Source organism: Sipha flava, unplaced genomic scaffold, assembly GCF_003268045.1.
Source record: "Sipha flava isolate LNK unplaced genomic scaffold, YSA_version1 174_pilon_pilon, whole genome shotgun sequence".
In the NCBI taxonomy this organism is placed as follows: Eukaryota; Metazoa; Arthropoda; class Insecta; order Hemiptera; family Aphididae; genus Sipha; species Sipha flava.
Window position 1 is genome coordinate 149,483 of NW_020272000.1, and position 26,836 is coordinate 176,318.

The 26,836-nt window shown below is 30.1% G+C and overlaps 1 protein-coding gene across 1 annotated transcript in view; it reads right to left on the reverse strand.

The window, feature by feature from the left end:
- The window catches only part of LOC112680184, a 45,371-nt gene extending 24,298 nt beyond the window's left edge, over positions 1–21,073 (reverse strand). Inside the window, exons 1-3 of the mRNA XM_025550209.1 lie at positions 20,565–21,073; positions 11,770–12,049; positions 9,019–9,162 (exon numbers count right to left, since the gene is read on the reverse strand). Of these exons, the coding sequence (XP_025405994.1) occupies positions 9,019–9,162; positions 11,770–12,031 (406 nt within the window). The 5' untranslated portion in view covers positions 12,032–12,049; positions 20,565–21,073. The remainder of the gene's footprint in view (positions 1–9,018; positions 9,163–11,769; positions 12,050–20,564) is intronic.
- Positions 21,074–26,836: the final 5,763 nt, after the last annotated feature.

Sequence of the window (26,836 nt, forward strand, 5' to 3'; positions counted from 1 at the left end):
TAGGCAAGTATTCATTTTTATTTTATACTGAAATATCTGAGTACTTAAAAAATTGTAAAACATGTATCATTAAATATGAAACTATGTAAATAATGTGTTACATGACTGCATGTATAAATATTACCGTAGGATAGAATATTGTTGATAAATTAATAATAATAATTGATGATCTCAAATTATGACTTTGTAGGTATTGTATGGGTAGTAGGTATCGAGTACCATAGTACATTGATTTGACTTTATACTTTGATGAATATTAACTGTGAATCATAATAACCAGGGTTCGAATTTCATATAATTGAAAAGTACTGAAATACGCACTATAATATGACCAAAAATACTTATACTTCTATTACTTTTTATATTTTTATACTTTAAAAATATAAATAAAAAGAAAAGAAATGTAAATCAAAGTGTAATAAAATGTATTGTATTTTACTGACAGTTTATTTTATTTTTTTAATTATTATCTATAAAATAATTTAATGAATTAATACATTTATAAAAAAAAATTAAAATGACCTTCTGTTATAATAATTTATAAAAGTTGTGACAAAGAAACAAAAATTTGAGAATTTTTATTTTTATACATAAATTAATAGGTACTATTTTTTAGTCAATATAAATAATATTTATGGTAAATTCTAAATAAAGCATTGTATTATTATGTGTACTATCCAATAATAGTACCAAAACTTCGAAAATGATACTAAAATTCTGAAATACTTAAATATACAAAAAAAAATTAAAATAAAATTTCATTTTATTTTATTATTTTATTATTTTATTGGACCGTTCAATTGACACGCGCGTTTCGATGCGAACGATCGAATTTTCATCTATAGTTTTTGAAAACAAGTGTTATTTTAAATGTGGAAATTGAAATAGATATGTTAATTAATGAAATAAAAAAAAGACCTGCCATCTGGGACATTGTCATCAGCTTCTAAGGAGTCTTTAATTATCTCCAATAGGTCATCAAATGATTGAATGGACATTTTAAAGTAATTGAAAAATTTATCATGGTGCTCTATTAGTTTAGGATATAATGTAGCACTAAATATAATGGAATAATAATCTAAGACTGAAAGAAAGCCTTGTTTTCAAAATAGGATGAACCCAATATTTCCTTTCCGTCATTTGTCTGCATCTTCTCATCCTTCGGTGGACGGGCAATAAACACACAGCATCTATCACATTCATTCTTCATGACAATTTAAACTATACAAAGTAGTATAGTTTTTGACTAGAACATTCCTGTACAACGCGCGTGACACGCAGCCATCTGAACGGTTATACGCGCGTTCTGTGGCGTGCTAACGCGCGTGTACGCGCGTCCATGTGAACCTATCCTAATACATGATATTTCAATCCGCGGTGTCACGCGCGTGTTCGCGCGGAAATAGAAACTTGCGTCGTTATCGCGGTTGACGCGCGTACACGCGCGTTGATCGCACGCCATGTGATCGATGATTTTGAGATCCGTATATCTAAATACGCGCGATCAACCGACGTGCGTGTACGCGCGTCCATGTGAACCTAACCTAAGAGTCATTTGTGTATAAAACAAATTTATATCTCAATTTATTATTTTTATCCGTATTCTATAACAATTAACAAATGCTATAATATCTGAATCTTTAATAATATTCATTATTAATTAATATTATTATAATATTATCCAAATATATAATAAATATGTGTATATTATGTTATAATCAACTCATTATCAATTTTACCCATTTCTAATAATAGAGTTAGAAAAAATTCGGATATTTCTGTAAAAAAACCTCACTTATCACGGTAATTAAATACACACAATACCTATTCAAAAACACAGAACGTAATTTGGTTGGAAAGTTTGCAAAACTTAACATAAGGATAAATTCCTATACTTAATCTAAAAGAGTTTTATACATAATGTTTAAATATTGAAATATTATATCTGTGTTATAAAATTATAATATTATTATTATTTATTGTTATTATATTATTTTATAAATATAAAAGGTAATTTACCCTGAGTGCTTATGTTAATATATTATGTATAACTCATAATTATATGTAATTTATGAATACAAACATTTTTTATCGTTTTTGTTTATAGTTTTGTTAAAAAAATAATTTTTCTATAATTTGACCAAAATAACGAAATGTCAATATTGAAATAACTTCAAAACAAAATAAATATGACTATAGTAATAATAATAATAATAATAATAATAATAATAATAAAAATAATAAATAATTAGATACCTTAATTGTTAAATTTTAAATATATTTAAGGAATGAGGTAAATTAAACGCTAAAAATGTGAAGGCAATTTTACAAAAAAAAAAAAAAAAAATTGGAGGAGTAAAGGGAGTCAATAGGGGTCAAATGTTATTACCCTAGGACGTTATTGACAGTTAGGAATGCACTGGCTGTCATTCCGACTTATACCGTATCATTATTTGCAGGGACTGATGCGAATCTGCACATTGTTATATCCGTCAATGTGCACATAAAACTACATTATGCGACTCGATAAGCCCTGCACGCATGATCCTTTTCTGTCATCCATCAGTAAGAGATTTTTTAAAAGTAGAAAAAAAAACCATGAAAACGAATAACGGTTAGATACGATGACCTAGTATGTTTTTCCTTCGTCGCTTAGCATCTCAGACATAGGATAATTTCTCGGAACGTAAAATACGTTGCCACATAATATGAACACTGTTTTTGTCGATAAGTTTGATTATTACAGTGGTATTGCATTAGGTAATACATTCGTTACAAACGTCAAATCTTATCAAAAACAATTTTCAACTATTATACTTCAAATATATACTTAAAATGTGGAAAATAAAATAATTTTGTGGTTAATGTTTTAAACACGAACTATTATTAAACATATAAATCATTACATAGATAATATTTCTAACAATATTTAAATGATTAAAATATAAAAAACAATAGTCTTTGCGTAAAATAATATATCCCATTCATTGACTAAAACTACATTTTTAAACCCAAAATTAGCGAATTAATTTCCAAGCAAACGTGTTTTTAACATATACGCCGAAGTAAACATTTTCTTTTTATTTTCCGGAAATAAACGAGAACATTAAACTCTTTGGGTGTTTAGAGTTAATTTTGTTTTTTTCTTTCTTTTGTTTGACATCCGACTGAAACGGAAAGTTTGATCACAGAAAAGCTAACGAGCAAAAAATGCATACATAGGTAACACATGCACGCGTCGCCGTACCGAGAGCGAAAACAAAACGCCTTTGAGGGAAAACGAATGCGTAGACAGTGTGCGTGGTAAAACAACGCATACAATGGGCAACCCTGTAGTATCGTCTTAAACGCAGGGGTTGCTCGTTAGGGGAGACTTTGAGCCTGCGTCTCCCCTTAAAAAAAAACCACTACTTTTAAATAATAATATCTATTTGAAAATAAAAATGTATAGAAATATTTATTTGAAAATATGTTATATCGTTATCTTTGTTTGTTATTATAAATTAATAACTGGGGAGAGAAAGCCGCGTATTATAGACACTATTGAAACCAGGGACCAGAACCTTAACTGAAAAAAACCGGTACTGGAACTGGTTAACCTTTAAAATTTAGGAACCGTTACTGAAACCGGAACCTTTATTTCCAAAAATGAAAAACCGTAACCGTAACCTTAATTATAAAAGGGTTAATTTAGGTCAGTTATTTATAATAGTAAAACTATGGTAATGACTGTTTTGTTTGTCCATTTGTCGGTTCAGAAAAATAAAAGTCAAATCATTTTGTATTGTAAACTGTAATAGTGTAATGCATATAATAAGTAAATTTGTAATATTATTATTATTATTATTTTTTTTTATGTTAATTAATATATTTTAATGTTTTAAGATTTTGCGCAGTGACCATATGGCGATTTTTATTTTCATGATAATATTATCAAAAGTTGATCGCGTAAAATTCGTAGATAATTGAAAATCGTATACGTATACGTATAGGGGTGATAATAAAACTATACATGGGGCGTCAAAACTCTAAATACGTCTCTAACTATTAATTGGAATAAAATAACTCAACCTAACTCAAAGAAATATAATAGGCTGATATAATATATATATATTTAATATATTTATAATTATTTTTTTTAACTATTCGTAATACCTTATATTTTCATAAAATGAAACAATTACAATTTAAACAAGAATAAATAAATAATTTCATATTATATTTTAATAAATCTCTAATAATCAGAATTAACCAAAATTAACCGGTTCTATAGTACGGCCACTGAGAGAGCCTACTATAGAACCCTTACTCTTTTAAAAAACCGAAACCGAAATCAGAGCCAAAAAAAACCTATGGGTTCTAGTCCCTGATTGAAACTGGATTCACGACAATAATTTCCGTGCCACCGTGCCATCGTCATTAGTCGCTGTACGTCTACAAGTTAGCAGATGAAAAATATCGAAGAATCGAATAAGTTTATAAAAAAATGTTATATTAAGTTAAGTTTAAGTATTAACTGAATATTAAATTAGGTATTAAGTATAATTCACTTTCCACTAAAATGGTTTTTCTTGTTCGTTGTTGTATGGAGTTTATGTTAAATGATTCAAGTCTCCCCAGAATATTTATTACGAGCCACTACTGCTTAAACGGTACGTCGCAGTCGATTAAATATTACCGCGCCAAATACGGTTAATCGAAAACGAAACGTCCGTCGCGCGCGCATACATAGGATCCGGCGTTAATAACGAATTGTCGGAACTAGTAATACATCCAATCAGTACTTATTCGAAAGATCATTTTCAACTACGCATTTTGTCTATTAAAATAGAACTATGATCTTGAAATATAATATCAAATTATAGTTACAAATAATAACATTTTCAACATTTAGAAGGAATAATTTAAAATTTAATCTATTAAGAAGAAATAAGACTATAAAAATGTATGATAAATAAAAAGTACGTATGTGTTATATGTAAAACTGTACGATATTAGTTCGAACACCGAATACGATACACACCTTTTAGTTTCTCAAATCTTAACATCGAACACGGAGAAAATGTTAAACTACTCAGTTTTCATATTCCATTTGCATATACGGTGTTTTCCATCGGTTGTAAACATCAGTGTATAGTGTTCGTTGCAGTTCTGTAATTCGAACACTATACCACCGATTGAAAACCGATATTGTACGGCTACTTTATAAAACAATTTTCTTATTGCAAAAACACCTAACACATTAATACCTATAGGAACAACTATTATTTTTCGTTTTATTAATGTGGGGCAATAAATCATAAAAATCAATTACGCAAAAATAAGTCCAACTGCGCTTCAGAATAAGCTCTGCACACAAAGCGACATGGTCGGTTGATCGAATCGTTGCGAACTTTGCGAACGGTGAAACAGTATTAATTGCGAACAAGCGAACTTGCGTGCGTTTATGCTGAAGTGAGAAACACTGCACGTGTATTTTATTATTATTTTCTTGACGGTCACGCAAAATGAAAGTCGTGATTCCGTGTACGTTTATTTCTCGGTTTCTTTTTCTCCTGTTTCTCTCGACGTGAGAAATGCTTAACAATATAACGTCAAACTCTTGGCACGCCATATATAATTCAATCATATCACAGGTGCAATGAAAGATGATAGCGGAGATCGCTTATCTACCGTAAATAAAAAAAAAAATAATAAAAAATAAAACACTAATGTTTATTTGAATTTCAAATTTCTCCTATAGCCAAGAGAATCACTCAACTTATACGTGAGTGCAATTTTTTTAACACTGTTTCCTCCCCCCCTATACAGTATACATAATCTGTCGGGTCTGAGTCTATACGGAGATTACGTGTTGAATAACGATAAAGAGCGCTGAACTACACCAACACTATTGTTAGTGTATCCATAATCGGATTAGATTAATCGATAAATATTTATATAAACTCAATGAACTATACGGATTTTAAATAGTTAGCCATAAAATATGCTTAACCGTTTAGTATTCATCCGGTTTAACGAGTACCTACTTACTAATACCTAATTGCTGTACCGGTGAAATTAAATATGCGATTTTGTTCTGTATTTTATCAAAAATGTATAGTTTTAGGAGTCAACGGTAATATTATAACAGTAGAATAATAATAATGATACACAGTTGCTAATAAAATATTATTCAGTAAAGGAGTATATGTGTATATTTTTTTTTTTAAGTGTGCCTGTCATCATGTTTTGGGACAGTAAAAGTGCTTCAATTTTAAAGACCCAGAGTGGTTTCTGGTAACAAAGTGAATCTAGTTGGTGCTTTTGGTGGTCAAAAGTAAAAATTGGGAACTCGTTCTGCTGTAATAACTTACAGTAGGGGTGGAGTGGGCCTCGGTCATAGAGTGTAATACGGATGTGAATTTAGACTCGTAAAAATTGAAAATTAAGATGCTCGTAAAAAATTTTTAATTGACTTACGCTCGATTCTTTTTATAATAATTGCAAGCAAAACTTATGGACAATATATTTCAAATAGTCCACACCCCCTTTAAAATTATTTTATGAGTTCACGCCCCACCTCCTCACTACTCTAAGATTAATGTATGCTTAATATTTATATGTAAGCTATACTTTAATGAAGGGGCTGGAATCGAATCCAAAAGAACCGGTTCTGGAACCCAAGAACCAACCCTTAAAATATTGGGAATCAGAACCATATTTTTTCATACCTATTCAAAGAATCAGAACTGAATCGGAACCTTCAATATAAAATAGAAAATATCGGATGTAAAAAACATTATTAATTATGTTTTTATTCTTAAAATTTCAAAGCATAAATAAATTACTGAGATATAAGTTTTTTAAAAATTTCATTTTTAATTTTAATTTTTAATATTATGTGCTTATAAATGGTCGACTAAAGGCTAAAAAGGTTAATACACCAATTTCACCAATACGAGGGTTATCTCAGTGGTGAATTGGGCAACATACCCTATTATGTATAGTTAAAACTTAATTTAATTTGTACATATTACTATTTTTCAAAATTTACAAACTCTGTTTTTGGCCAAATAAATTATTATTATTTATTATTATAGATTCAAATTTGAATAATAACATAATGAATTCAAAAATGAAATTTTATTTTGCATATTTTCTCATATTATTAAATACTATTTTTAGGCTATATTATAATACTATAATATTATACATTACTATATAGCTATTAAAAGAAACTTATTGCGATATATATATATAAATTAGTTGAAGAGAGACATTTTGAGACATTTATTTTTATACGAGTATATTATGCCATATTACTTAGTAATGCCATTATACTGGTAACGTAATATATTATATAATATATGTAATTTTTAAATATGTATCAAAAAATACTACGGAATACATTTTAAAAATTTTTATTTAGAACCCTATAATACCGGAACTCGAACCATTTAATAAAATAATTGAGAGCCGGAGTACCAGTCCCTGTTTTAATATTGGTTATTTGATTATTAAGAATACAAATTCAATCAAGTTTTTTTAATATTAAATTAATTTATTTGCATAAAAAAAAAAATCGAACACAGCGGCAAGCACGGCGTAGAAAATGGCGTTTTCATTTTTCGTGTTTTTTTTTTCAACATTTTCACGCCCCCCCCTGAAATTTTGTGACGCCTCCCTAGGGGGTGGGCCCCCCAGGTTGAGAGCCACTGATATAAATCGTTTATTTGATTCGATTCAGAAAATCAACTATCCACTTTTTGACTGCTTATTTAAACATCTTACTTTAATAAATTAAAAAAAAATGGTTTTTATTCCAAATTTATTTTTTAAGTGTACGATGCGTAAAAATTTAGAAATCATAACAACCGAATGTAACCATTCTTCGTCGATGTGCATAAATATAACAGTGGTTACAGCAATTGTAAATACTGGACAAAGATACAATGCGCGCTGTGAAGGTAATAAAATTATTGTTGAACTGTTTACTGATAAAACGTAATAATTACACGTTCGGGAAACTCATGCACACTAATGATCAGTTACTACTCACACATACTCATACAGCAATTCCCAATGAATATAACATATTGCCTATACTCAACCCCTTAAAAACGGTCCAATTTCAACCCTCTTAAAATAAACAACTGTATGGGACTTATAATTAAATAACAAAATTCTTTTTTTGGATCCTAATAGTTGTGAAAATTATGACTAATTTTATAAGATAATTATGGATCGAGAAAGCAATACATTTATTGTTAAAAAATATTTCACTTTGATATTGTATTATATGGATGAAATAATTTGATTTCCATTTTTTCAAGAATTTTCCTGCATTTTTTATAATAAGAAAAAAAAATCAATAACAGCAAGAGAATAATTTTTAGAACTATTTAGTAACGCCGTTATTTTATCAAAAGAATAATAGGTCAAATGTCTTTTGTTGAAAATGAAAAAAAAAATTGTTATAGATTTATTATATGTGTAAAAACACATAATTTTTTTTCTTTGACGTCCCAAAGGTTGGTGATTTATGATCATTATAATGACCAATGGACCTTTTAGGTCTATACAAATATTATATTTAGATACAGTTTATAAATGATCTCAAATTTGTGAGTATAATACTGCAACTGAATGAAAGATGTGGTATACATAAATATAAAATATTTTCTTTGTTGAAAATCATCGAAATAGATTTAAAAAATGATTGATTTTTTATGACCAATGTTTAACCATTTTTTTATTAGCAACAAACGATTAGGTATCTTACGGGTTATATTAAAATTAATTATGAAATTATAATATTTATACGACCTATTTAATTTAAATGATAAACTTATCCGTTACTTTAATATTTGAAGTATGACTTGCTATAGATTTCTCATTCGAGTTTACGTTTTGTCATTTTTTGTTAGTTATTTATGCGATTACATTGTTAATGGAATACTCGCATATTATAACACGATTCTGACATCATTACATTTTTTATTTTGACCGTTTTACAAATTTATAAACTTTACTTACGTGGATAGTAAGGCGTTGCATAGCTTGGTTTTCGTTTTTTCGTTTCATCTCCATACCCAGAATAGTACGAAGAACTGTAACCGGGACTTGAATATGAACTAGACGGATTATCGCCCGGTCCAGACGAGTCCCCGAAAGATATATCTACAAATCATTAAAATATTTCAGTTAAAATAACAGTTTATATTTTTATAATAAATTATATTTTTAGTTTTATAATAAAAAAAAAAAAAACATTTCAAAGAACGCTGTATTTTAAGATCCATCGAGAAAGAAAACTAATTGAAAAAAAATGATTAGATATTGTGCAATAAAAGGAGGGAATTTAAAAGAGAACTATAAAAATTATAATTTTCTATTTAACATAAATTTGTTTTTGTATTATTTTAATTGTACGTATTACTTAATAAACTTTATGAATATACAATTTAAGAAATATTTAGTATGTAATAATTTTATAAACATCGATTGTTTAATTAATGGTAATACATTTTTGAAAAAATAAATAAAGAAATATTTTCGAATTTTTATTTTATATTGATTAATATATTCTATTAAATATTATGTTTTAATTTATACTAATCTAGTACAGCCCGCAGGTATATTTTACGTCGAATCGAAACTGTCAGTAGATTTTATTCAGCAAAATAATTATATTTAAACAGTTATGCAGTTATTCATAAACAATGTTTGGACATTTGAATGTGAAGTATTGTTACACATCTTTATAGGTCATCCGCTCTAGACAACTATACCGGTGTATGGGCCACACCACGAATCAATGGCTTGCTGCGGTATGGATTCATTAACTCGTACTAACGATGGTTTGTCTGGTTTTTTTAATATAGTTATTGTTTATTCAAAATAAGAAATTAAATAAAAATGTTTGAGTAAAACAAAAAAAAATAATAATAATAATAATAATAACAGCATAATTAAAACTTTCCCTCCTGTGAATCGGTATACTAATTAATTTGTATATAATTTTTTTTTTTTTTTTTTTTGTTTTGTTATTCTCAATCAATCACAGTGAAAGCAGCGTATGTGCAGTATCTCTTAAAATATACATATTATATACATATATGCATTTAAGTACTTGTAAACAATATGTAGGTACAAATAGAAAAAAAAATCATTTGTTTTCATCTTGTTTGTTCTAGGTCGGTTTTGTTTTTTTCCTCCCCGCGATCCATCATTCTATTCAATTTCACAATATCACTCTAATTACTCGACACACGTATACACACATCACTTCATCCGAGAAAAACGAATACAGAAACGAGTAAAACATAAGAGTGTAAGAAAAAAAAATGTATAATAAACCTAACCTATGTAAGCTATACATTTGTTTAAGATAACTAAGAATTTAAATACAACATTTTATGTTGCATATTTTTGCATATTTTAAAGTATAAGTGCTATTTTGCTTTTTTTATTTTGCAGACTAATTCTTGCATATTTAGAAAATTGTTATTTGCTATTTTGCTTTTTAAGTTTTTTTCAGTTCTGTTGGGCTTAAAACATTTTTTTTTAATAATAACAAGTAATTATGGTAATATTAAATTTTATATTTGTAATTAATTCATGTTAATCAACTAATTCTTCTTCTTTTGGTTTAAATTATATTTTTATTTGTATTATATTTATTTTTGCATATTTTTGTATTTTTAGTGCATATTTAACCGCTTATACGAATATTCTTAAGAGCATATTATAGAGCTTATACCTAATTTTTTTAGGGCTATAAGTTATGAGCTTTGATAATAATATACGTATAATAACTACCTATTATAACTGTACCGACGCAAACGTCATTAGGTGGCTCAATATTTCTGGCACACACGGACAATTTTGTTAATACAATGAATCATTGTAATTAATTCGTACTTATTTTGCTTTCGCTCATTTTCATCTCTGTAAATGCATCATTTTGTTACGATTTTCTTTCGATGGCTTAACCTCAGTAATTTCCCTAATACTACACAACTCTGAAACTAAAGACCGTTCACGAACACGTTATAATGAAACAAATATGGTTCGTGTGCTGTACAACTATGATATACTTGTATTGAAACAATATAATGCCGTGAAGGCCATACACTTTACCATATAGCCATTACTTCAGACTTTCTGTGGTCCGTAAAAAAAACCTAACCTAACCCGTCAAAACTAGAGAAATGATGTAGTTTTAAATTTATGTTATTTCAATGACTCGATTTTGTACCATGCGAATTTTCAAGAAACGGTTTAATCTTACATTTCTTGGTCTGTTCTTTGATGGTCCACCAACAGTTCGTCGATAAGTATCAGTATAAAACTTGACGTTTTCAATTAGTCGGTTGGAAAAAGAAAGCATGTATTGAAATGAAGCATATTTAAATAAAATATTCGTTTTGTAAACTCGACGGGAACGCATTATGTACGTTACACATTAAAAAAAAGAATAGAACATGAACATTTTGTTAGGGTTTACGTTACAGGACTCACTACGCGCACGTGGTGACGATCTTCGATTGATAATTTTCTCGTGGTCTCGAGCATACGATTCTGTACAGATGATTTGGACAGTAATTTAATAACTAATTTTATTTTTTCATCACCAAAGAAAACTTATCAGCCTCTATACGTATTGTACGAGTGCTTGTGCGGTAGTTTACGTGTCGCGCGTTACCGTACTTATGGTGCGTTCGGTTTTTACATCGTACTGTCTCATTTTTTAAAATTTATTTATTTATTTTTTCGTGTAAATACCTTGTGACCCGTAACTGGAACTGGGTGGTCCGTAACTGGGTGGATAGTTGTATCCGTAAAAGTCCGAGCCACCCGAATAATCTCTGCTTTGCACGGACGACGTTTCGAGGTTCGAGGTTTCGGGCGCGCGACGTTCGTCGTTCATCGGCATGAATCCTGCCGGTCCCGTTTGCCCGACGATCGGATCGGCGTTCAGCGGCTGCGGTTGTTGGCAACCGGCGACCGCCAAAAGCGTCGCAACAACGATCGTCGTCGCGCTCATTGTTGACACCACCGAGTTCTGAAAATTCAAACGTTTCGTCATGAGCATACCGTAGATTTGTGGTCCGTCGTTCTAAAGACCGGTCAACACCGTTACATTGCAATACGAACCGCTAGTAAGGCATGTGCTCGTACGGGTATTGTTTTAAATACATGTTTAATATTTACGTAAAAGAAATCTATGGCCGATTTAAAAAAAAAAAAACCCTTTTAGGAAATTGAAAATTGGATGTGTATGCTTAAACTTTTTTTCATATGATTTGTAATGGTGAAAACAAATTACATTATTTAGGACACTACCCGTAAACCGGAAAATCGAATTCCAGTCTCCCGGGTATATATTATATAAACAATATTTAAAATAAAAAATACCTCTCTCGTCCTCGAAGTTACGCAGTGCATTCGTAACGTGTTGTTATTTAAAAAGCAGTTTTTAATAATTAATTTTTTCAATATGGCAACAATCATTACTTTAAAATTTGTGAATAACAATAAAACAGACAGGTATAATTAAATGCCTTGTGATTTTTATGATATTATTATACTAGTGACATTAGTTATTTGGAGGTTTAGTATCATTTAATTGTTTATCGTCGTACAAAAATAAAAAACTTTTATTGTTCAAACGAGTGTTTCCTAAAAGACAAGTCGATTTGAAAACTATACAATTAAAATCCGATATACATTCTAATATTAATTGTTAACATTAATTGTCAAAACTTTTGACAATTTATTTAATTTCTTAGCAAAACATTATTGAATGTTTTATAATGAATTATGTTTCATACTTTTTTTTTTAGCTTATACTTTTTCAGATGGTAGTTATGTTCGAAAATATTGTGCATTAGAATCAGTTCGTAAAAATCGAACAATGGTAATATTTCTAGAATAAAAATGAATTTATTTTACTCATTTCAGCAACAAATCGAGAAAAACGAAATAAAAAGGGAAATCTAATCTCGGTTTTATACAAACCGGTATTGTTAGTTTTGTTGGTATTTGAAAAATCGAAACTTCATATATAGACTTAATATTATTAGTTAAATTATTTATTTTGATATAATAAACTAAATTAATTTTGACTAAATACCGATGGAAATATGTTTTGATTTTCGCATCTTTTATAGATTTTCTACTATTTCCATTGAATCAATGCAATTCAATCATGATAATACTATATAATGCTCTTCGATAAATAACAATCGATCGTTATCGTAATCGACTTTATTTTTTATGAGACGTTTGATTCTACTAATTTCAACGAAACAATGTAACTTTGTGTTTAAAAGTTATCGATTTCATCAGAAATTAACACGCAATCAATATTCTGGAATCATGTTGCACCGAACCCCACTGGGCTCCTTTTTCGACTGAAACGATTTATCGATGTTTTTGAACCGCGGCCCAGTGATCTATTCATAAACGTTCGACCCGTACGTGACGTGCATCGTAGCAGTTCTCCGAGATTATTGATATCGAATTTGAATCGATGCACCGTCAACAATATGGATGAACAACAGCTCATATTATTCGAACTGTCGTAAAATATCGTGCTCGAATAGCCCTTAACTAACGAGGTCCTGGGCTAACCTACTTTCGTCTAGTATACAATATTAGAATTGATGTGCGAAATCGAATTGTAAATAGACTCTATTCAAATCGATACCAACAATTTAAATAACTATACATCCACACGGACGCTTGATTCGTGGGTGTGTTCGCGTGTGCGAATGCATGTTGAATTGTATACTATTCGTTACGTTGTTTTATGTGTTATTTTCGACGAACCTAAACAAAATTGTTTGTGTCGAATATACCCGTTATCTAACGAGATAAAAAATAAACCTAGCATCACGTGAATTTTTTAAATCTGTTTACATGGAGTACACTGTTTGTCGAACCGATAAATCACGTATTAATTTGCCTCCGCTATGGCTTCTGGGACGCGTAATAAGAGCACCGTGAATAATGACAGCAGCTGAGGAACACTCCCGTGAGCGTTCGCAATACTTGTGTAGTAGTTATGTAAATTGGATGTATTAAATATATACTAAATATTATCCACATCCCCATGTACTAGAGCGGTGATGAAATTAAAGCTCTTACTGTGGTCCGATATGACGGTTAGGAACACGGTTTTGGTTTACATCGAGACGGCGTCGATCAGGACGAAAATCTTTGACGCGATGAAACCATTAAGATAAACGCTCACAGTTCCATATCTGTGTAAGCAGGTACAATATTACACTATCGTCACTAGAGTACGGGTGATACAATGCTTTCGCCGTTATTAATGTTATTTTTTATTTTTTCGAATATTGCATACGATCTGTCAAATAAATGATTTCGTAGCTACAAACTTGATTCTGACATGGAATGTTTTTTAAAGCGTTGTTGCATTTTTCATGGTTTCTCGAGCATTTAGAATGTATTAATTTGATTTTTCGGTTATACATTCAAAATATGTTTATTTAAATTTCATCTACTTGGAAAATATAAAAAAACATCGCTGATACGTCAATTTATTGTTCACAGTGTTTAACAGATATATGAGATTTTCTGTTTTCTAGTCATTTAAAACTTTGGTCCCGTAATCGCTAAAAAAGATAAACGTCGAAACACAATGAGGCTTTTCGACAGTTTTATAGGATTCGCCGTTGAATGTGTTCAATAGGCGGGATTACTGTTTTCGGTAGTCGAGATTTCGAAAATGTCGATATCGGCAACAGGCCGATAAATCGATTGTATTATATTACGCTCTGCGGTCCAATGAATCGTTAATAATCGCTGTTGTAACATTACGCGCACGACGTTTTCCTCTCGGGTATTGCCGAGAAGCTTTGCCTCCACAGGAGCGTCGTAGGGTAACCATGCGCGAACGAATAAAAATAAAAAAAGCGACGGGAGATGCGCGAATGTATATAGGAACACACACACACACTTTCCGATCGAATCACATCCGGCGACACTCGGCACGATGACGACGGCCGTTTCTCCGTTACATTCGCTAAACGATATCGTTCGAAATGAATGGATGATAAAAACTTCGAAATCCGTTGAAACTCGCTGATTTGTTATTATCATAATTATTACAATGCCGGTGCGGTGTAGATCTCTCCGGTCATGTCTGTGCCTACGCCGCCGCAGCCGACCAGGGAACAATATAGTACGCAGCGTCTCGTCTGCTGCTTGCATTACAATTATTATTACTATTATTATTATTATTATTATTATTATTATTATTATTATTATTATTATTATTATTATTGCTATTATTATATTGTTGTTGTTTTCTCGATCGGCCGAACACGGACGGCCCACCGCCGTCGTCGACACTTTTAGCATTATTATTATTATTTACCACCGACGTTAACGGCGCACGATGACGCGTGCCCGCATACGGGTACATTACTATTATCGTTTTAACATTACGGCGAGTAGCTGTCGACGAGTCCGGCACAATCGCGTTGGAGAATTATAAAAAAAAAAAAAATTATTCGACCCACGCGACTCGTCGAATGACAACAATTTGTGTCGAGTGTGTTATTATCAAAACGGCGTTTTGCGATACACGCGGCCGAGTGAGATATTGTAGCTTTATATATTATATATAGATTACTATGGCTTTCATGCTAATTTCCCGAGGCACAACGGAGTGTCGCGAACATTCTCCGGGCGTGCCACAATCGTTTAGAAAATGAATACCTTACGCGTGCGATAGTTTTACAGTTTATTCGTATGTCTGACTTGGCGTGGAAATCAATAAAAAAATGGACAAAAAAAAAAAAATTCCGAAAAAATTGTTCGCTTGTCGCATGTGCCATGATAAATTTTATCGAGGAAAATCGTTTTGCGTTCGATGAAAATCGTTTGAAATCTACTACACCACGTACTAATGCGTCGTCGGTCGCGTCCTGTTGCTACATTTGCACGGCAACTATGGCTGGACCTAGGAGACTAGGGCAAGTTATAAGGGGCCAAAAATGTGTTTTATAATTGTTGGCTGCTAATAAACGTAAAGTTCTGTTTTATAAATAAATCGTGACTATACTGCAGTATCATACGAGTACACTATACTTATTTAAATTTATATTTATTACAAACTACAAAAATAAATCGTTTTGAGGAGGAAAAAGGGCCAAAAGTAAGAGACTTCTTCCTCAAATATTATGATCGTAATCCGACCCTAACGGGGACCACGGACGGTTTCGTTTACTCGCACGATAACTCGGATACGACACACCGTGTGCTTGTGAGTTCTCGTAGAGCGCGGAGCATGGGGAATTCACGCGGTTGGGGTGTGGAAAAGCTCCTGAACGCGGTCTGAATTCGTTCGCTGACGAATAAACGGATGGGATCAAAAGGGAAAGACCGGACGCAAGCGTTCGTGCAAGACGATGATCACGTTATATTTCGTTCGCTCGAACCTTAATAATTTATTGTATAATGTTATAAAACTATAAGCTGTCCCGTAATCGCCACCGTTACGCAATGATTGTTTGTCTGAGCAGAACTTTATCCAACATTTCGCCGACCGTTTTTCGCGTGTATCGCGTGTTTGAAAAAAAAAAATGTCATAAAATAATTTTGAAAAAGACAAATGTTAAAACTATTTCACACTATATTTCATTAATTTATTAATATAAATTCCTGGGAGGGTCGAAAATATTTCACGCTCTATTCCATTTATGTATTAATATTAACTCCCGTGAGGGGTAGAGAGTTCTGAATACTACTGTATATATACTGGTGTAACATAATACAACAATAGTGTACAAAAATAATTATAAATATTTAATTATTGTTTAAACTTAGAACTACGATAAAAAAAAGAAAATAAATAGATATTCATTGCTTTAATTGTACACCTTGTACGCCTATAATTATTACTCTATGTTATTTTTTGTTATTAGGATAGTACACTTTTATTTATAAATTGTTCGTGTTCGACAGCCTGTTTTTTATTGAATGTATTAATTAATTAACGATAGGTCCTGTACCTCTGTACTCCCATTAAATTCCATGCGTAGCTTACGAGCATTATCTAAAACGTTATGAATCAGTTCATGTTGCTAAAAAAATGTATAATTCATTATTACGTTAAAGAATTAACTATATCATAGTACTCATTTGGAATTAATGTTTTTAACTCCATGAAAACTTTGTGGAAAAGTTGTTGCGAATTTTCCATTTATCTCAAAAACGATAATTTGATGTTTTGTAGAGTATCAAGTTTGAGAGTATGAGTTCTATATGAGAAAATTCTATCATTATTTTAGCTTATAGACTAGAAACTCGTAAATAGAAAACCTCCGTTTTCATAGTTTATCGATAAACAAATAAAAGTTTGTGGTAGATCCATGAAAATTGATAAACTTTTATGATTTGACTGCAGCGATAAAAGGTTTTCAAATCATATTTTACGTTTGTATTGTTTAAAAATTAAAATATACTTAACATCTCATACATATCTTGATATAGAATTAATTGGAAAATGTATAAAATAAAATTTGTAAAGATACAATTTTAAAATGTATTATATCAGTTTATCTTAATTATTATGATAAAATAATAAACAAGTGCATGGGCATTAGTGCTTATGCGTTGTACATTGAAAAACAATATATCAAATACCTCAAAATCAATTTTAATAAAAATGATAAATTATAATTATTTTATTAATGTTATTATTAATATTTCTTTCCGTTTAAAAATCACTTTGTGTTTAGAGAAACGTGAAGATTATGGTCTTTGAATACACGATTATTTTCATCACACTCTTATCGCATGTTATTTATAATATATCGAAATTTTATAAAAACAATACTCCATATGAGTCTTTTTTTATTTGTACACTGTTAGAAAATAGCATTTGGAAACTGTCAAATTTAAAAGAAAACCAGAACATTAGAATAAATCGCAAGTGCTTGGTAATGCATAACTTTAAAAATATTTAGTTACGTTTCTATTGAAAAATATATGCTTAAACGCATAATTACGATTAAATTAAGTGCTTTGAATATCTATTAAACCAAAATATGGAATGTATTTTCATGAAATTGCGATACATATATGAGTATTCTCATAATTTGAACACCCGAATTTAAATCAAACTTAATAAAACGATTCATGCGTTATAACATAGCTTATGTAATTAAATCGTTATGTATATTTGTATGAAACAGCGGGTTGTTTAGTTACAATTTTACGGTTTTTAATATTAGTGTAAATATTTTAAGTTTTCTGAAAACTTATATGTAGATACACAAAAAGCAATTTAATTTAATACTGGCAATTTTGAAAATTATTTTTTTGTATTCGTTGTAAATTATAATATTTCCGTACACTAATTGTTATTACAAATATTTATACTTGTAAAATTTTAATAGTGTTAATAATAATTCCTATGATATAAGAAGAGTAAAATTGGTAATATTTTGACAGTTAATATGTAAATGACTTGAGTAAAGAATACAATTTGAACATTTTAAATAGAGTTAACGATGGTATAATAAGTAGGTGGTAATAGCGGATAAGATTTTATATTTTATTAGTCGATGTTATGTGAATATTATTATGGAGGGATAATGTCTTTTGCATTTGATGCAATTATAATTGTAGAAATAAAGAAAATTAATTGACAAATATATGAGCTTAGAGTTGTTACGAAATTATTATACGCAAGGTATTGATGATTTGTTCCGTATTTATATTTTGGCTGTTGGTAGCTTCTGCGCGTATGATTTGGTTCTGGGCTAAGCATAAGATTTTGGAGCTATTTGAAAATAACTACTATGTAATAAAACAGTCTTATATTTCTTTTAATTTAGAAACTACTGAGCACTGTAATAAATGGCAATAATTACTTTTTCTCTTGGAAATAAATAGAATGGTTAACATTTCAAATTATTAATTCCAATGGTAACTAACTCTAAAACAGTATTATCATAGCATGTAATTGTTAAACTGAATAGTTACTAATAGCTAATAAACATTTTCTTTCAAAAGTGTGGGCACGTTATAATTATTTTCTACCATTCAATAATCGAAAGTGAATTTTAAGAAAAACTAAGTCAACCGAATGCTGCATTTAATGCTTGTTTTCAAAATATACCAATCTCTTACACGTCGAATAATCTGCTAAAATTCTGTAAATTATCAGGAATCGAACTATCTATTCTAGTGATATTGAATTGATTTTATTAACTGCATGTTACGTTGACTTATAACTGCTTGTGATGTTTGATGTTTCGTAATATTTCAGTTGTTCAAAATTAAAAATTGCCGAAATGTGATAGGAAAAGCGGAATATCACGTATGATACTCATTATCTATAAATCCATTAGAAGATGAAACGTAAATAAGTTTTCATAGTAAACAAAAACAAAGTATATTATCGTGCGATTCACGAGCTGATGCGAAAAATAAGAATTTATTTACTTCAAAGGACATTTTTCCACTACGCCGGGTCGCGCGTTTCGCATTTTCTACGTAAAAACAATTATCGTTTTCCATTACACCGTTCCGGATTGTACAAGTGCAATTGAATCGTTAAAATTACAATAATAATAATAATATTGAATACTAGGGACATACATTTTTTTCTTCGTGTAAAACTGAGATTTAAAGGAACCAAAGAAAAATTTTATTCTTGTCACGAAACATTTTTTTGATAAGAATGTCTAATATTACAGCTAATAAATTTTTTATCCGATGAAACTGAACCATTGTATTTATTGACCGATTATATGCATGCCTAACGATAATGATTCCGTACCGAAATCACCGTAACAATATAATTTAATATCAAGAATCTAAAAAAAAATATGATGTACATATTTAAGAGTTAAGCAAAAGATAATACCATACTTCATCAAATGCTTTTATCCGATTTTGACTAACAATAATAATCACCACTAGTAAAAAGTATAAAATAAAAATAAATGAATACAAATTCTTTTCTAAAGAATTATCGTATAAAATATGTAAACATAAATAAATGATTTAGTTATAGTAAATTATAAACATATATTATAAAAATCATCATCGGAAGAAAAAAAAATGCTCACATTAATAAACATGACCATATTTCTTTCTACGTATATTTTTTCTTCATTTGACTCTGGCTGACAAATCATATCCATACAGTAATTTCGAAACGAAATGATTAAATTATAGTGAAGGACGTGACTCTTCCGTCAATAAAATATGACAGGTCAACTGCGCCAGAAATATTCGGACGCAAATTACCTTCCATTATCGATTTGGGAAGCATAAGTGGTATGTACCTTTAAAGGGTCGTTAGGGTGTATACTCGTTCGATATTTTTATTTATTTTTATTTAAATCGGAACATTACAAATGATTAGTTAACGTTACTTAAATCGATAAACCTATCTCCTGTTAACTTGTGTTGAACTTGAGGAGTTACAATTATCTCGACTACGTAATACGGTTATGGTCGAATGTTATTTATATTTTTTATTTTTATTTGTAAATGGTAGCGATAAGCGCTTCGTAGCGGTCTGGAATTACCTGTTTCAACGGCGACGGAGTACAGAGACTGCTCTCTCGGGTGGGACGTTTCTTATCTCGCGCTTCTTCGGTTTCGGGTGTATCGGATTAGTCGATAGGGGAGAGGAAAACTGCGGAGACGAACAGAAGAACGACGAAAAAAATATGCGCGCGGCAAAACTTCGGATCGCGATTCGACGGCGGGCCTACTACGGTCGTGGCAGTCGTAACTTTTGGCGTTGTTGACGTGACAGCTGAAGCACGACAACGGAATCCATTTACCGTCGGACGATAATGGCACTGGTGCAGCAGCAACACGTCGTGTCGGCTGGCGGATGCGGTATACGTCCCGTCTGATGACCGGTCGGCAAAGCTCGTGGGAACACACTAACGGTTGTGCGAGCCGGTCGCGGTGTTTTTTATCGACCGGGTTTGCCCCGCGCGATTTCCGAAAACAAAACGAAATTAAAAAAAAAAAAAATCCTCGTCACCGCCGCCGTCCTCGTTAGAATTCCGCACGCCTTTGCCCCAGTCGCGGGCCCGAGAGCACAGCGCGTTACAATATAATAGCGCCGATAATACACACGTGCGCGTGTTAAAAGTACACGGCACTTTCTATTGGGAGGGATGAGGAGGGTGGGGCTAGGCGACTTGTTCGCTCTTACACGCGCGCGCACTCGTACACAACCAAGCAACACGTCCGCAAGCGATTCTCACATGCGTACGGTATAACGTTGATACGTGCGTGTGTGTGTTCTCGATTGTGTCACTTATTTCCGTCTCGTTTTTGTTCATTGATGACCGGCACACAGGCGCGCGCACGTACAACGTCTCACCCGCTTATTCAGATTTGGACCTAGATTCTGGGCTCGTCTTCAACCCCGCCCTCTTTTTCGCTCTCGAACCTACCACGCGTCGTCCGCCATCGTTTTTAATATTATCTGGTCTTTTGTTCTAGTTGTCACTCTATACGTGTGCACGTCCTCTGTGTGTGTGTGTGTGTGTGTGTGTGTGTGTGTGTGTGTGTGTTTTCGAACAATTTTCGTTTTCGGCTTGTAATCGTTATAATTGTTTTGATGGAGTACAGTGGAAAGTGTTTATTTTTCTACGCCCGTAGGTCCGGTTCCCGACACGTGCCTGCCTCGCACAATATCATGTTCAGAAGGTACTCGAGTGAGCAGTAAGCGGATACTGTAGCTACGGTCAAAGTAAGCCGTGGAACGGCTACGTGAAAGTGCAATAGGGTGCGTTAGCTAATCCATTTGACCATGATTTGACGTATAAAATCACAAGTCAAACGTCAAGCTAATATGTATGTGATGTGCCTGGGATTAAAATACGTTTTGAAAACTTCAAACGAGAAATATTATTTCTGCGTACATAAATGATAACAGTTAACATGTGTGCGGGTGTGCAACAGTTAAATACCTCATAGACTGATTAAGAGTACATCCGAAGATAGAAAATTTTAATTTGTTGCATTTTAAGTTTGTTATTTTTTAAACGTCCAGACGGTTTCCTCCAAATTAATATTCAAAGGAACCGAGAAAATACGATAAACAAATATGGGCTAGCATTCGTTTTCTACGTACTATCTTATTTATTCATTGATACATTAAGCATATCAGTTTTATTATATCTTTGCATTAATTAATTGCTTGAATTAAAATTTTATTTTATTGCGTATTTTGACTGTGCTGATTTTAGCGTCACAAAACGTCTATTCAAAATAAACAAATATTCAAAAAAGTGTTATACTTATGCTGGTAAATATTTGAAGAACATTTGAGATCCCCTCAAACACTATATTTTGTAATTCTTTATAATAAAGCATGCAAAGAGATAGGTTTCAGGTTAAAATTTTATTGATTTAACCTAGCTATTATATATAACCTTAAATTAATGAATTTCGTGGTGTTTGTGTCTTTGTATTTACAATGACTATTCTTGTCTTAAGAAAAACAAAATGAACAAATACATTAAAATTTATGTATTTTGTAATTTATGTATATTTAATATGAAGTTAAATTTAATTGAAATACGTAAATACTAATAAATTTATTTTTAACCAATAAACCAATACGTATGTATGTATTTACATAATATTATGTAGGTTAGGTTAGTATTTAGAACCATACATTTATTGTTTTACGGGTATGTAGTTAGTGCACCATAATAACAGTAAAAATAACTGGTAACTAATTGGAAATAGAATAATTTAAAAATACATGTGTGATGACTTAACTATGAGTGTTTTACTATTCTTACAAGATATTATTCTTAAAATGTTATATGTTTGTAACATATGAGTATATTCACATAATAGTTTTTTAATTATATACGGGTATATAAATCAATATTTATAAAGACACTCAGCGAGTATTTATTTAAAAGAAATTTTATAACAAAAATTTGTCAAAAAAACCTATTAATATTAATTAAATTCATATTTTATGGCCTCATCGTAGATTTACCTTATTAAAGTGAATAAAAAAATGTTGTTCTGTAAAAATATTAAACAAAACTATAAAATATACATTTAAGCTGTTAGAGATATTTTTTAATATTTTTTTTAAAAAAAATTAAAAATATTAACAGTACAATTATATTATTTAGCATTATTTTTATTGTTATATTTTTGTAATATTTTGTTGTATTTTGTTAAATATTTTTCTTTTAATTATTTGCTGCCATATGGTTTCATAAAATAAAATAAAAATTATTTTTTAAGAGAAAATGTTTGATATTATACATATGATTAGAATGATATTTAATAATTACATGGACGTCATTAAAGATAAAATAAATTGTAAAATAATATATCACATTATCAACAACATCCTATTAAATACGTTCAAATTTATAAGTATAAAATTTACTATTAGCATCATTCTATGACTGTTCTATAAAAGAGGTAAAGAGGTGCGAATAATTATTGGTCGACGATTTTGAAATTGTTCAGTGTAATTAAAACAACGGTACATATACAATATTAACATGCGTCTTCATGTTAAGAAAGTTATTTGATTCAATGTTAATATTATAAATTCATACAAAATATGTATTTGATTTAAATTTTAGGTATATTAAATTTTCGAACATATTTATATCATAATTTTTTGAAATTATGGTTAAGTTTCATACACTATTTTATTGAATATTTACTTATTTATTTTATTCAGTAAACCCAAAATGCTATAAGTCAATAAAAAAAATGTTTATTATTTATTTATTAGAATTTAATAGTTAATGTACATTATACATAATGCTGAAATTAAAATAAATATTGTATTCATTAATTCAAGAAAATTAAAAACATCAATATTGTAACTCTGAAAATATTTTTGAATAATCAAACTTTTGCTACATTTTCTGTTTAAATATTTTAGATATAAACGATTTAGGCAATTTTATCGAAACGGTTTTTTTTTATATTTAATTATATATTTGGCGAAGAAAAATAGTACGCTAAATCGCTAAATACTCAGATGGTTACCCATCTACGAGAACTGGCGAATAAGGAGGCGTAGCTTAAACCTTTCCCAGCCTGATACTGATATGATAATAATTTTAAGCCACTATTTATATACTCTAAGGTTAGAACACATTTGCGTAATTTTGTCCTTTTTGACAACACGATTGGGCATGTTTGTAGATGGGTATCAAAAAGGCGGGTAATAAAAAATAAATAAACACGATTGCGTATGAAATTGTATGCAACGTTGTCAAATTTATTAATTTCACCGTATTATATCTAATATATATATTATATATATACATGTATTAATAGTTCTATAATAATTCATAGAACAAATTAATAATAAAATAATAAATAAAATAAGAATAACTTAATAAAAGGAAATTATTTAATAAATAAATGAAATCGACAATTTTTAATTAAATAAAATTATTGTTAATAAATTAAAATACTTAAATTTGGATTTCCTGTCATCTATAACTAACTACTTTAACTGAAACTCGGAAAATATTGTATAATATAATGGAAATAACAAAATATTGTTATATCTGATATATTTGATATCATTAATAATAAACATAGGTAATGGAAGCTATAAAACACAAAGTATTTACCAACTTTTTCAAGTTCACTCGTACAGGCACATGGTATACATTAATACTGGTATGAAAATTGGCATCAACGTTTAAAACTTTGTATACAATCGTGTGGCTGTATCCAAATTGGGTCCCGAATTTAAAATTACTACACTAGTTGGGTCCCGGATTTTTATAAATACTTCACTAGTTCCTAAATATTTTTTGGTAAGTACTATATTATACTAACAATACTAACATTTTTCTTCCCACTTTAACAGACTTAGGACTTATCCTATGATCTATTTATACCACAGGTATGCTTAAAAATGTTTTTATAGTATTTTTTTTGGTTTTTTAGTTTTTTTTTCCATTCATTTTTATTTATATTATATAATGATTTTAACATTTTTAATATTTTTACCAACACAATTCTAATAATTTATATTTTAATGAAAAAGAAACTGAAAAAAAAAACTACCTATAAAATCATTTTTAAACCTTACCTGTGATCTAAATAGATCATAGACAGTCCTGAGTCAGTTAAAATGGGAAGGAAAATGTTAGTATAATGTAGTACTTACCAAAAAATATCAGGAACTAGTGTAGTACTTATAAAAATCCGGGACCCAACTAGTGTAATATCTATAAAAATCCAACTAGTACACTACTTGCGATTAGCCCTTAGTTCTCGGAATTCAACTCGGATGCTCAGAATCGTGTAGTTAAAAATTAGGTAAAATCGTTTGGAATCTTTTAGCTTAAAAAGATATCGCAGATAACGAATGTACGCAATAGTGTTTTACCCTACTCTGAGATGGATTGACGAATCGGAAAATCGCTAAGTTTCCCTCGTATATCAATTTTTGAAAGAATTGAATTCTTAATTATTTTTCGTTTAAAATCGGTTTAAAAAAAAAATTGTAGGGCGCCTTTGATTTGTATTCTCACCGGCCGTTTATTTCACCAACTCTCTTCTGTAAGTACGTATATAAGATTATAGGAATTCATAGTAATGTTTACTTTATACTTTATCAAGTGTTCGTACTAAGATAAAGTTATGGATCTAAATAAGTTTAAAGCACGAACTATTATTTATTCATCCATGATCACACACAGAGTAAACTACAGATTTCGATTACGAACAGATATATAATGTACTGTGTATTATAAGTAGCGTCGTGTATAGATCCGAGTCAACAATGCATTAATAACCCATTAGGAATTTCAATCATAAAACAGTTTAGTTTTTTTTAAATAACTTCGTGTACAGAAGATCTTATAAGAACAAAGGTCTCATAAAACTTAAAACATTTTTTTTAAAATGAATTATTAATAATTCAGATCCATTTTAGAGCCACGCGTACGATACTTATACAAAACCATCATCCATGCAAAATCCTGAATATCCGTTATCTTAAATAGCCTGTACAACTTTTTGCCTAGAAAATATCAATAGAAATTAAATCTTTTCTAAACTTGTTACTATAAATGAAGTTTATTAAATATTGTAATATATATTATATATTTAATATCATTTATTTTTATACATTTTAGGTCATATTAAATCTATAAACAATAAATTTATTTACATTTTTAACAAAATTGAGGCATCAAATATTCTAAACATTTTTAATGTGTATACTGTACCATCATCTAGTATGAGTTGAAAAATAGACTGTTGTTAAACAAATTAATTCTGCAGCATATCTAGAGGCTGAAGAAAATAGGAAAAAATTGACACCTATTATAAAATCAATTTTGTATTTGGATAACATGATATTGCCGTTAGATGAAAACCTGCTGATAAAGATAATTTTATTGATTTATTAAAATTTCGGATTGACTCAAAAAATACAATTTTATCAAATCATTTTAAAACAGCACCGTGTAAATTTCAATATTTATTCCATCGAATTAAAAATGAAACAGCCAAATTTGTAGTCAAGTTATTTGAACTGGTATTGAATTGTGTGTCTTAATCAATAATACTGTTGCTTTTTCTTTACTAGCTGCTGAAACAGCAGATATAGTTGGAAAGGAGGAGTTGTCTATTAGTATAAGATTTATTGGTACTGATTTTGTAGTTCATGAAGAATTTCTTGGATTTGTAGAAATTCAAATATTAAACGCAGAACGTATAGTCAAGTATCAAGTATTTTGGAAACGACTAATAAATATCGTTTAGATATATCTAAACTTTCTTCTTTAGGTTTCGATGGCTGTTCAATTATGTGTGA